Below are 13,002 nucleotides of genomic sequence, written 5' to 3' on the forward strand. Positions count from 1 at the left end.
GCCGGTGGCACCGGGTACCTCGCGAGCAGCAGGACAGCGGCAAGGCGCGGGAACGCGGGAAAGGGGCGGAAAAAAAAGGAGAAGGCGGAGGACGCTTGCGTGAGCCCCGCGGAGCGTCGCGAAGGCTGGAGAACGCGTCGCGTCTCGGATAACGGTACGCGGCGGAGAAGGAAACGCGAGGCGAGGATTCGGGGCCGGGTATAACCGTGCGGCGGATAGCGGGTCGGTCGGTCTGTCGGTCGTCCGACCGGCTGGCCCGACCGGGCGACCGGTTGTCCGGCCGGCCGGGCGAGTGGATGGGCTCGCGCGGGCCGGGCCGGGCCGGGCCCGTCACGGCGCGCCGCGTCTCGCTTTCTCGGCTGGGAATTCGCGGGACGACAAGCGCGTATAAATAGAATCGCTCTGCTCTGCCTCTTCCTACGTGCCGTTGTCGGCCGACTCCGCTTCTTTCCTCGGCGGCGTTCCCGCGGCGCGGATCAACGACGCGGGAGACGCGAGGCTCGATCGCCGCGCGAACGGCCCGCGAATCGGATCTGCGGTGCCCCGAGACAAAAGAGAGAAAGAGAGAGAGGAGGAGAGAGTCGCGACCACGGAAAATGATGGAAACTTACCGCGCGCCGCTTTAGACGGAAAAAAAGAGCGCCGCGTACGAAAAAATCAATATCGCGATATCGATTACGCGCGAGCATATTGTTGCGAAGGCTTTCGCTTTCACGCGGCAGCGCGGTTTTTCTTATCGGGACCCGATAGATTATCGCGCCGATAACGGCCGCGGAGAAATGTTTGCACGCGGGAGCCGATCGATTCGGTCCCACCGAAAGTCAAAATCCGATCGGCGAGGTCACAGCTAATCGCGGTGCTCGCGCAAATGACGTAACGATCCGGTAAAGAGCGCGGCGCGGCGCCGCGCGGCGCACCGCGATTCGCCTGTCGAGAGTTGACAGCGGTCGCGAGAACGATTTCTTTCTCTCTCTCTCTCTCTCTCTCTCTCTCTCTCTCTCCCTCTCTTTCTCTCTTGTTCTCTCTCTCTCGTTCTCTCGCTGTCCGTTTTCGCGTTTCGCGTCGGGAGCAAAACGCGAACCGCTCCGAAGCAGGAACGAACGCGACCGAAAGAACAAAGACAGAAGAGAGCGAGAGATAGAGAGAGAGAGAGAGAGAGAGAGAGAGAGAGAGAGAGAGAGGGAGTGGATGCGATCAGCTTACCCTCGTGTCCAAAATTTCCATTATCTTCTCCTTCGCAGCTCGGACGTCATCGAGTCGACCCGCGACCTTTATATGCGGATCTGTAAAACACCGATCAAAGAAATTATGCAATGCACGACGCGAGGCGATCGATCGGTCGCGCGTTGTTTTCTCGCGCAGCGATCGTCGATCCGGCAGCGATCCGATCGTTACTGCACGCCCGGCCGCCGATCGAACGGCTTTTAACGTTTTTCTGCGGCACGGCCGCAGGAGGATCCGAGGCGAGAACGCGCGTCTCGCCGAGGCCGCGCGCGCCGTATCTCGAGGTGAACGATCCGATCGCTCGCTCGGTTCGCCGGAAAAATCTTCGATTCCGGGCGCGCGCTCGTCCTCCTCCGAACGAAGGACGCGTCGGTCTCGCCGAAGGAAAACCGACGCTGTCGCGAGCGTTTCGCGAGCGTTTCGTAACCCCGAACAGAGTTTCGGCGCGCTTCCGCGAACGCGCGAACGACTTCTGCTCTGCGGCGGCTATCGATCCGCCTCGAATTCTGGAGAACCGAAAGCGCATTTCCGAACGATCGATGCCAGAATTAAGGCGATTCCTCTAAAAATACACCGCGGTCGAATAAAAAAAAAAGAAAAAGAAACGGGAGCCTGCTCCTCGCCGTCGAACGCTCCGATCGGACGCGGTCGATCGGTCGCGATCGATAAAACGGCGCGGCGCGGCGTGGCGCGCGACGACACAAGCGCGGACCATTTTCGTTCGCGTAATTGGCCGCGTTGCGTAACCCCGATCGCCGATTCCGCTTTCCGCGGGTCTGGTCGACGCGAAAGTTGCCCTCGACACGGCGGTCCGGCATTTTCTCCGCGCGGAAACCAGCGCTCTCGGCTCGGGTCTCGGTGCGGTAACCGACGCCGATCGCGCCGATCGAACGAGGTTCGAGAACCTCGAAGTTTATCCGATCACCGGCTCGATTTCTCCGGATCCTCGGGTATCGCGCGAGAATCGCGCGACTAGCTCGCGCTCGCGCTCGCGTGTTCCTCGCACAGAGGGAGAGAGAGAGAGGGAGAGAGAGACGGTGCTTCCTTCGGAAAGATAACACGCCTATTTTCGAAAGGCGAAAGGAGGACGCGGTCTCGCGTTATTCCAGATGATACGCCGTTTTTCGCGGTACGGGCTCGCGTTATCTCGCTACGTCCGACGCGTATTATCGGCGACCGCCCTATGCAAGCGCCCCGATAACACCGGCCAACCTTTCGTTATTACTTGACAATTTCGCCGAGCACGATCCGACGACCGATAGCAATTTAAATAACAATTAGCTCGCATCGTGCGTCGCCGACGATTCTCGACTCTTCCGAATTGATTGATCGATTTGTTTGTTTACTTGTACGGGAGGAAAACCAATTTTTATAATGAGGAATGAATATGAAGCTAATATTTATTAAAACTCCTTGCTGTATATTCTTTTCATTTTTAATCGCGGACCCGATGATCGCAACCGTTTCGATCCTAACGATTTCTCGGAAGGACATGATAATTTACAGTCGCTGTGAGTCAACTGTTACTTGCATAAACTTTGCACTCGTACGACGGCTCTGTGGCGGCGCTAAAAAATTGTTACGCTATTTTTGAGAGAATTGACGCGTTGTTTTATTTGTTCGTATGTTTCGATGAATTGATGAATGATTGATGCGTTCTATGTATAATCGTACACGTTCAATTTCTCGGGCATCGAATAAAAGTAATCGCGACAAATGGAAATACTGTTGTGGTTGGAACAGATGTCTTCGTTTTGGAGTTTAAAAGCAGTCTCGAGTGCGAAGGGTTGAATATCGATTGCAGAAGAACGGTATTTTTTGTTCGAATTCGGCGATATTTTGTGATATCGGCTGCGAATATGTCTATATTATTATTATTATATTACTTTTATATTTATAACAATTATTATTATTATTATTATATTTCTTTTATATTTATAATAATAATAATTATTATTATTATATTACTTTTATATTAATAATAATAATTATTATTACATTATATTATATTATATTTATTATATTATTATTATATTATATTATATATTATAATAATTCACAATAATATAATAATAATAATTATTATTACATTATATTATATTATATTTATTATATTATTATTATATTATATTATATATTATAATAATTAACAATAATATAATAATAATAATATTATATAATATTATTAATAATAATAATTATTATAATTATTATTATTATATTGCCGCTAACGAATTTAAGTGCCCCGTGAAAAGGGTCAATCGCCCTAAAGGGGTGAATCGCCCTAAATCTCGACGAACTGAAAGAAGTAGTCCTAAAGGTCGGTCTTAACGATCGTGCTGTTGCTATTAACCCGCCCGTTCGAATAAGTATAAACAAATTAATGAAAATCCGCATCGAAAATATCGCATGCGATTCCACGTTTCAGCGAAATTGAACTCGTTCGGTTCGACTTCTTGTTGCAGCGATTCGGGCGGAGCTGGTCGAAACCGACGAACAATTGACTGCACACGACCAGCGGATAGCGAGAGACAAATCGGAATTCCGAGAACGTTCAAACATTGACGTGGAAAATATCTACGCGGTGACCAACACAGTCCGCAACAGTCTAAACTTGGCAGAATTCGAAGTAGGAAGATTTCGCGAAAAGAACGGATGCCATCGCATCAAGGGTTGAACGCGGGAAGTTATTTTCCTCGAGTCGTCGTCTCGCCGAATACGGTAAATTCTCCCCGATTTTCCGCCAACTTGTAAACAAAAGTGGACGACTCGGGAAGAGAGGGGATGCGATTATTCGAAGTTTGAAGCCACGAATGTTTGAACAACAGTATCTCCTCTTCTCAAACTGCCCGCTTTAGGTGACAAGCTGAGGGACAATCGGAGAGAATTTACTGTATATACTATCACACACAGGGTGTCCCAAAAGTATTGTTCAAGCGAGAAACGAGGGGTTTCTGAGATGATTCGAAGTAACTTTTCCCTTGACGAAAATGCAATAGTATAAATAAAATAAAGAAATAAAGTGCAAGGCTCGAATAACAATAAGCCTAAATAAAATAAAGAAATAAAATGCAATAAAATAAAGAAATAAAATGCAAGGCTCGAATAACAATAAGCCCGAATAAAATAAATAAAATGCAAGGCTCGAATAACAATAAGCCCGAATAAAATAAATAAAATGCAAGGCTCGAATAACAATAAGCCCGAATAAAATAAATAAAATGCAAGGCTCGAATAACAACAAGCCCGAATAAAATAAATAAATAAAATGCAATAAAATAAATAAATAAAACGCAAGGCTCAAATAACAAGCCGAAATAAAATAAATAAATAAAACGCAAGGCTCCAATAACAAAAACCCTAAATAAAATAAATAAAATAAATAAAATGCAAGGCTCAAATAACAATAAACCTAAATAAACTAAATAAGCAATAAACCCCTTCCCAAATCGTCGATTTTCGTTCGCAAGCCGAAGGAAAATTCGCGAGAATTTGCCGCACCGATGCGATCGACGTGCGCCGATCGTTCGTCTACGAATCGAATCGAATCGAAGTAGAAACACACGACAGCGCCTCGTCGATACATATTTCGATGACGGGGCAAGATCCGCGGCCGTCCGAAAGCCGGCACCACGACGCGATCATGATCGGTGAATCGCGTGTGCGTGTAGCGGGGGGTCGCGGCGATCGGGTGGAAAGTCGCGGTACGAAAAAAAAACGAAAAAAAAAGAAAGAAAGAAAGAAAGAAAAAAGAACAGTTGCATAATTTCACGATCGTCGAGAGCAGATACACGGATACCGTTCGGTATCCTGGCTCGACCTTTTAAGGAATCGAAAGTAGAATGATTCTATCGTCGAATGTCACGCCCGGCTCGGCTCGGCTCGGCTCGGCTCAGCTCGCTCGCTCGCTCGCTCGCGGCGCGATCGTGGAACGACGAGATCGCCGCGTCGTCCGAACTTATTAATTCGCCTGGTCGGCCGATAGTTTGCGCGGAAATAACGGTTCCCCGCATTCTCGCGGCAAAAACGGTCCTCTCGAGGCTCGCGCGAGCCGTCGCGCTCGCTCGCTCGCTCGCCGAGCGGGGCGAGCGGCCGCGCTCCGGTTGCGTCGGCCGCGGGAGACCGCGCGGCGAGGAAAAAGTCGTCCTCCCGAAGCGCGCCGGGTCCGGGTACGAAACGTCGTTTCCTTCGAGGGAGGCGAAGCCTGCCGCGGCCGAGCTAGAAAATCGGTAGGAGGTGAGTCCTATTTATACCGGATTACGAGTCGTTGTCACGCACGATCGGCCCCCGTTCGGCCGCGATGGACGCGGCCCGAGGGACGCGGCGGCGACGCGAACGAGGAAGCGGCGGCCGACTGCGATGCGCGGCGGGCGACGCGCGGCGGGCCGGGGGGTGGGGGAAGAACGCGGCGCGCTGCAGGAGGAGGAACGTAACAGCTGTTCACGGGTCACGAGGAAGGGATGAATCACCGAAAAGTTTCCACGGCACGGCGAGGCGGCGAACGCGAGAGAACAACATACTGCGGCGAACGAACGACGAGTCGGAAACAGGCGAACAAACGGAGCGGACGTTTCCGCTGGACGACCGCCGTCGTCGCCGTCGCGGCGACGGTCGACGGCCGTGCTCGCGCCCCAGTCAGTCGATCCGAGGATCGCGGCGGCGACGGCGGTTTGTGTGGCCTGACTCGGCTCGGCTCGGCTCGGTTCCGTGGGCAAAGCCGGTCTTCGAGCCGCGGTTTTATTTCACCGACGCGACACGCGCTACTGCGCCAGAGCAGGCATGCGAGTCTCGTTTCGTAATCACTTTCGATTAATGGGTGCGCTCTAATTAATCCAGCGTCCGCGCTCGCGGCCCGAGCGATTTCTTCGACCCGCCGCGGCGAGCCGCGCCGCGGATTCTGGGCGCTCCGGCGTCCGCCTCTCGCGATTATCCGTCGATACGATCGATGGAATACCGAAGAAAGAAATCTGCGACTCCGTTCGCGAAAATCGAAGCTCCGCGTCATGCTAATCCAGCGTCCGCGCGCGTATTCCGAGCGATTTCATCCCCGCGCCGCGCCGAGCCGCGAATTCTGAGCGCTCCGGCGTCCGTCTCTCGCGATTATCCGTCGATACGATCGATAGGATACCGAAGAAAGAAATCTGCGACTCCGTTCGCGAAAATCAAAGCTCCGCGTCATGGTAATTCAGCGTCCGCGCGCGTATTCCGAGCGATTTCTTCGCCGCGCCGCGGATTCTGGGCGCTCCGGCGCCCGTCTCTCGCGATTATCCATCGATACGATCGATAGGAACGCGAAGAAAGAACGAGGAAAGACGCTTCTTCGATCGCAGCAGCGTAACCTGCGACTCCGTCCGCGAAAATCGAAGCTCCGCGTCGGAGGACAGGGAGGGAAGCGCGGCGGGAATTCGCTCGGACGAGCCGTAAATAGTCGTCGTAAGAAAATACGCGGATACAAACGTCAGCGGTCGACGGCAAACCAGTCGTCGACGCGGCCCACGATTGACGTAATCGACTGACGCGTGTGTACGTGTAACGAGGTTCGGTCGATAAACGGCCAGCGCCGAGGAACACAAAACACCGCGCGCGGAAGCGGATCCGCTCCACCGGAGAGCGGCGCCCCGTTTGGCTCGGGTTCGGCACCTCTGTCCTCTCCGAAGGTCGCGAAAGTCGTCGAACTTCGAGGCGGCCTGTGCGACACGTCACCGGTTCGACGGTCGTTTCCGGGTGGACGTTCCGTTCCGGCAGAAAGTTCCTCGGCGCGGCGCGACGCGTCGCGGCGCCGCGAACGGGCCCCACCGATCGCGATCGCGTTCCCGATCGAAGCGAGAGGTTCGCGCGCGCCCGCGAAATGAGACTCACCTTTCTTCGACTTCGCTCCGATCTTGAGTCGGGCCGGCCACGTAACGAACGTGTTCGTCTCCTCCATAACCTGCAACAAGCGAACGATCTATTGAATCCCGATGGACGCGAGCGCGCGGCCGTCGGTGATCGAGCGGCGCCGAGGAGGACCGCGGCGGCTCCGCTCGCGCTCCGTTCGTTCGCGACGATATCGTCCTCCCGGCTCGCGGTCGCGCGGCCGGCCGACCACTCGAGACACATTACCACGGTCATCGTTGTCGACTGGCCGGATATCTCGCTCGAGTCCGATTCTCTGCGGCTGCACCGTTGGCCAGACTGTCGCCGTAACAGTCGCGGCGAGTCCCCAACGTTGGTGAATCGCCAACGTGTCGCGAACTCGTCGCGGAAACGAGCGGCTGGAAAGCGAGCGGTGGTTGTTGTTGTTCACGCGGCGACGTCGGGACCGCTGGTCATGGCCGGATCTCGCGATCTACGCGATGCGATGCGATGCGAGGCGATGCGATCGATCGACGCGGGGGATTCTCGATGCCGGGCACAGGAGACGGACGGCGGGGTCCGACGGGGTCCGGCGACGTGGTCCGTCGAGGGCGACGCGATTTACTTTCACCGACGCGACGCGGACCGGCGCGACATCCCGGCTAGATCGTCCTTTGGCGCCCGTTACGTCCGTTCGATCGATCGCGACTGCGGCGGCGATCCGTCGATCGCGCGGATCTCCGCGTTTCGGCTTTTCTCTCTCTCTCTCTCGCCGGGAGGATCGATCCGGGATCCTGTCAACGGTCTCCTTTCACCCGAAACAGTCTCCCAACGGTCTCCCAACGGTCTCCTTTCGGCGATCTTAGCCGAGTCGATTCGAGCTCCGAGAGTTCACCGAATCGCGAGTCACGATCGGATTCCGCGCAGCCCGGATCGGTCGGCTCCCTCGCGTCGTCTGACGTCGCCGTCTCTCTCCCTCTCTCTCTTTCTCTCTACTTTCGCGCACAGTTTTTCACACCTCCCCGGTATACACGTATGTATTCGCCACGGTGGCTCGCGGCGAACGAGCTCTCGCGCGACCCGATCGACGCCCGTTCCCGTTCTCGATCGATTCTCGCGCAACGGATCTCTCAGAGTTTCGCGAGGAACGCGCGCGCGCGCGCTCGCGGCGACCGGTTATCGTTCTCGGGCTGTCGGGCTGAATTGGTCCGCGAACGGCCGCGTCGACTCTCGTTTTTACCGTTCGCGTCGGGATCGCTGGCACGACTGACTGACTAACAGCAGATAATGTAACGGGACGGCTCGGTGAACCGCCTCCCACTCGCCGCCGTCATCGCCGGAGCCGTCTCCGTCTCCGTCTCGGCCTCCGTCTTCGTCACAACGACGCCCAGTCCGCTCGCTTTCTCGCTCTACGCCCCGCGATACCGCTTCCCCTCGACCGGTGCGTCTCTCTTTTCCGGCGGCTCTCTCTCTCTCTTTATTTCTTTCTCTCTCTATCTATCTTTCTCTCTCTCTCTTTCTTTTTTTCTCTCTCTCTCTCTCTCTCTAGGCTTCTCTGTTTCCCCTCGCCCGGTGCGTCTCTCTTTTCCATCAGCTCTCTCTCTCCCTCTCTCTCTCTATTTCTTTCTTTCTCTCTATCTTTCTTTCTCTCTCTCTCTCTCTCTCTCTCTCTCTCTCTCTCTCTCGGCTTCTCTGTTTCCCCTCGCCCGTTGCGTCGCTATTTTCCATCAGCTCTCTCTCATTCTCTCTCGCTCTCTCTCTCTATTTCTTTCTCTCTTTCTCTCTCTATTTCTTTCTCTCTTTCTCTCTCTCTATCTTTCTTTTTTCTCTCCCTCTTTCTCTCGGCTTCTCTATTTCCCCGTGCACCCGTCGGCTCGCCGAGGAACGAGCGAGAGCAACGCGCGCCGTCCAAGACGTGTCCGCGGCAGACCCGAGATCCGCGTGAACGCGCCCGTTCGAGCCCGAAGGATTTAAAGTCCCGGAGACAGACGGCTAGCAACGTGCCAGGCGAACAGGTAGTTCCCTTGTTTCGCCCCGGCGGCACACCGCCACCTGCGGAGCACCCGGAGTCCCCTCCGGACAGGTGCGCCTCGGAAGCGTCACGATTCGACGACGGCTGTCCTTCGAGCCCTCTGCAGCCTCTGCTCGGTTCGAAGGAAAATAACGTGGCTAAGGGAACCGTGGAAAAGCTGGGAAACCGACGGAGACCGGGACCACAGCGAGCGATCGTCGTCGAAAGTTCGCGCCGGCTGGGAGCGAGAGGGGCGCGCGGGGCGCTTTATCCGCGCAGGTAAGACCGTCAACCTGCGGGCCGCGGATAAGGCGATTCGCCAGGCTGAATCCAGACGCGATAAGCCCGGTGGAAGGTAAATTGCGCGAACGCTCCGACCGCCGCCGCTTCGTCCATCGTTTCATTGAACTCTGTCGCGGCGTCGCGTTTCGCTTTCCACGATCTTTTTTACGGGCGCGCGGTGGGCTCGGGATCTCCTCGGAATTACGATAATCTGGCGGATGCTTGAAACGAATATGGAGATTTGAGAAATTTTTGGATTTTATTCGTTGGTTATTTTTCGGTGTGGAATGCGCTATTGTAGAAGCGGTGGAACGTAATGATTGCGGAAAGAAGAGGTTCGGTGTGGTTGGAGTTTAAACTTGAGTCATTGCTATTGGGTGCTTTTAAGAGCGGAGTTTATTTATAGGTGTTCCAGTGAGCATATTTTTATAAGCTTGCGTCGTATTTGATTGAATGAATTAATGTGACTTGTTCGTATAGCAATGAACGAAGGATTACTAAAGGGTATTTAAATTGAAAATTAGAAATTTATATCGTGACGTTCGACGAACATTGTAATATTTAACTACAGCGAACTGTTTAGTTGTCTCGAGAAATAATGAAATTTTTGTAAATACTCCTGAATTATGTTAGTTTATTTATAGGTATTCTAGTGAGCATATTTTTATAAGCTTGCGTCGTATTTGATTGAATAAATTAATGTGGCTCGTTCGTGTAGTAATGGACGAAGGATTATGTGGTATTTAAATTGAAAATTAGAAATTTATATCGCGGTGTTTCGCAAATATCGTAATATTCAGTTGCAGGGAACTGTTTAGTTGTCTCGAGGAATAATGAAATTTTTGTAAATATTCCTGAGTTATGTTAGTTTATTTACAGGTGCTCTAGTGAGCATATTTTTATAAGCTTGCGATGTATTTAATTGACTAAATTAATGTGGCTCGTTCGTGTAGTAATGGACGAAGGGTTACGTGGTATTTAAATTGAAAACATTTAACTACATTATATTATATATATATAATATATATTATTTATTTATTTTATTATATCTTATTATATTTTTATTTATTATACTATTTATTATTATATAATATAATATATATATTATATATATTTATTTATTTAACTACAGTGAACTGTTTAGTTGTCTCGAGAAATAACGAAATTTTTGTAAATATTCCCGAGTTATGTTACATTAAAATAAATTGTAATAAAATATATATGATACACATACGTATACACGTATATGTATATATCATTATAAATATTCCATTGGTTACGTTCCCAGCGCGACCCAGAAAAATATGTTTACGCGAGGTGCCAAGAATTTGTCTAACTGTATTACCGAGGCAGAGAAAGTTGCAACATTTTGGCACTTTTCGAGAAATTACTCTTTTACTGTCGCCGCGGCACCATCGCCGATGGTCCACGTTCCAACGTTACACGGCCTCGATCTTCCTGCACCGCGCAGCCGATGCAATATATTGTTGTTGAGCGAGACCGAAGCAGGAAATTAGTCTACATTGCCAGTTCGCGACAAATGCTATCTTTTCTGAAGGTATTATGGACCATCCGAGGATTTGACTTCGACTGGCGAAATTTAACATAACGAACTTCTGCAAAATTACAGTATAAATATTTATAATTGCAAATGTTGTAAGTTACAGGTTCGTGAACATTATTGTATTGTTATAATTTAATATATATATAACATATATATAATAACATATAACATATATATAATTTAATCAGTTATGTTAATAGAGACGAATTTGATTATTTTTTTACCTTTTTATTATCGTATTATTTATTATATTATTATTATTATTACATAGTTTATAAATTTGTATTATTATTATTATTATTATAATATTATATATATATATATATATTATATTATATTCTAATATTATGATATTATATAATATTATATAATTATAATATTATTAATTATTATAATTTTTATTATTAGTATTATAAATGTTATAAGTTATAAGTTCGTGAACAGTTTCATCTTATACGATTATAAGTTAATCAGTTATATTTAATAAAGACGAATTTGATTATTTATATTTATATTATATATTTATTTATATATTTATTACATATTTATTTATATATTTATTGTATATTTATTTATATATTTATTGTATATTTATTTATATATTTATTATACATGTATTATATATCATTATATTATATTATATTACCTTTACCATTATTATATATACATATTATTTTTACCTTTCTATTATCGTTCTCTATTACCCTACTTCAATCATCCGTCAATTTGCCAAAAGAAACAGAGCAACATAAATCGTGCCAGGTTTCCGCGGATCCGGCTGCCACCACGTGAGCCCGCGTTCCGTCACCGAGAGCCGCGAAATCGGGAAACTCGGTCGGTCGGTCCCGCGGAAAATTACAACGTTCGGTGTCTGCGGAACGCCTTGCGCCTACGATCTTCTCGATCTCCCATCGCGGCGGATCGGATGGCGCGCCGCCGACTGACCGGAGATCCGGAAAAGTTTGGCGGCAATGACGGCGCGGGGATAAATCGAGCTCGAGGTCCAGTGACTCTCGCTAAAATTACGTGTCGCGTTGTAACAAGGTATTTCGGGAAGATCGCGGCGCGAGAACACCGATGATCCCCCGATCTGTCCCCCCCCCCCCTCCACTATTCGCGCGGGTACGGCCGCGAGCGAGAGAGAGAGAGAGAGAGTCAAAGAGAGAGAGAGAGATAGTCAAAGAGAGGGAGAGAGAGAGTCAAAGAGAGAGAGAGAGAGTCAAAGAGAGAGAGAGAGAGAGAGAGAGAGTCAAAGAGAGAGAGAGAGGAAGTCAAAGAGAGAGAGAGTCAAAGAGAGAGAGAGAAAGTCAAAGAGAGAGAGAGAGTCAAAGAGAGAGAGAGAGTCAAAGAGAGAGAGAGAGAGAGTCAAAGAGAGAGAGAGAGAGAAAGTCAAAGAGAGAGAGAGAGTCAAAGAGAGAGAGAGAGTCAAAGAGAGAGAGAGAGAGAGTCAAAGAGAGAGAGAGAGAGAGAGAGAGTCAAAGAGAGAGAGAGAGAGAGAGAAACGCGTATAGATAGTAGAGAGAGAATGAAAGAAAGAGAGAAAGAGAGTGGGAGAGAGAGAGACCGACGGGAAAATATCAGTTTCGAGTCTGTTTTCAGGAACCGCTCGCGTTCGAACGGACACGAATCGTATCGGATCGAAACGAATCGAATCGAATCGGATCGGATCGGTTCGGTTCGGGGAGGCGCGGAGAACGGGACCCGCGTACGTGGCGCGAACACCGCGGGTAAAGTCGGTCTATAAATAATCGAGTGGAGTATTTCCAGGCCCCTTTTACGCAACGTGTCAACGATAAGGATAAGCGTGAACGTTGCCTTCCAACTTGTCGGCGCACGGTTCGCTGCATTCGTTACGCGAACTACTACGTCGCGCGTTTCGAAGCAATTTCTTCGGTCCCCCACGTTCGCGAGCGCCGATCGTTTGTTTTCGAGACGGTGGCCGGAGAGCGAGAGGGAACGAGATAGAAGGAGAGAGACAGAGAAAGAGACGCGTATAGATAGCAGAGAGAGAGCGAAAGAGAGAGAGAGAGAGAGACGCGTATAGATAGCAGAAAGAGAGTGAAAGAAAGAGAGAGAGAGAGAGAGG

At 49.9% G+C, this 13,002-nt stretch overlaps 1 protein-coding gene across 7 annotated transcripts in view; it reads right to left on the minus strand.

Annotated features, from left to right (window-relative positions):
- Positions 1-13,002, minus strand: part of BicC (protein bicaudal C) — a 29,232-nt gene that overhangs the window by 11,921 nt on the left and 4,309 nt on the right. For 6 of the 7 annotated variants that reach the window (XM_076525597.1, XM_076525609.1, XM_076525613.1 and 3 more), the window contains exons 4-5: positions 7,084-7,153; positions 1,204-1,283 (exon numbers count right to left, since the gene is read on the minus strand). In XM_076525597.1, the coding sequence (XP_076381712.1) occupies positions 1,204-1,283; positions 7,084-7,153 (150 nt within the window). Of the gene's footprint in view, positions 1-1,203; positions 1,284-7,083; positions 7,154-7,326; positions 8,345-13,002 lie in introns of those variants that run through there. The other variant, XM_076525618.1, reaches the window with a different exon arrangement.

The sequence above is a fragment of the Megalopta genalis genome, chromosome 1 (assembly GCF_051020955.1).
Source record: "Megalopta genalis isolate 19385.01 chromosome 1, iyMegGena1_principal, whole genome shotgun sequence".
Taxonomy (NCBI): domain Eukaryota; kingdom Metazoa; phylum Arthropoda; class Insecta; order Hymenoptera; family Halictidae; genus Megalopta; species Megalopta genalis.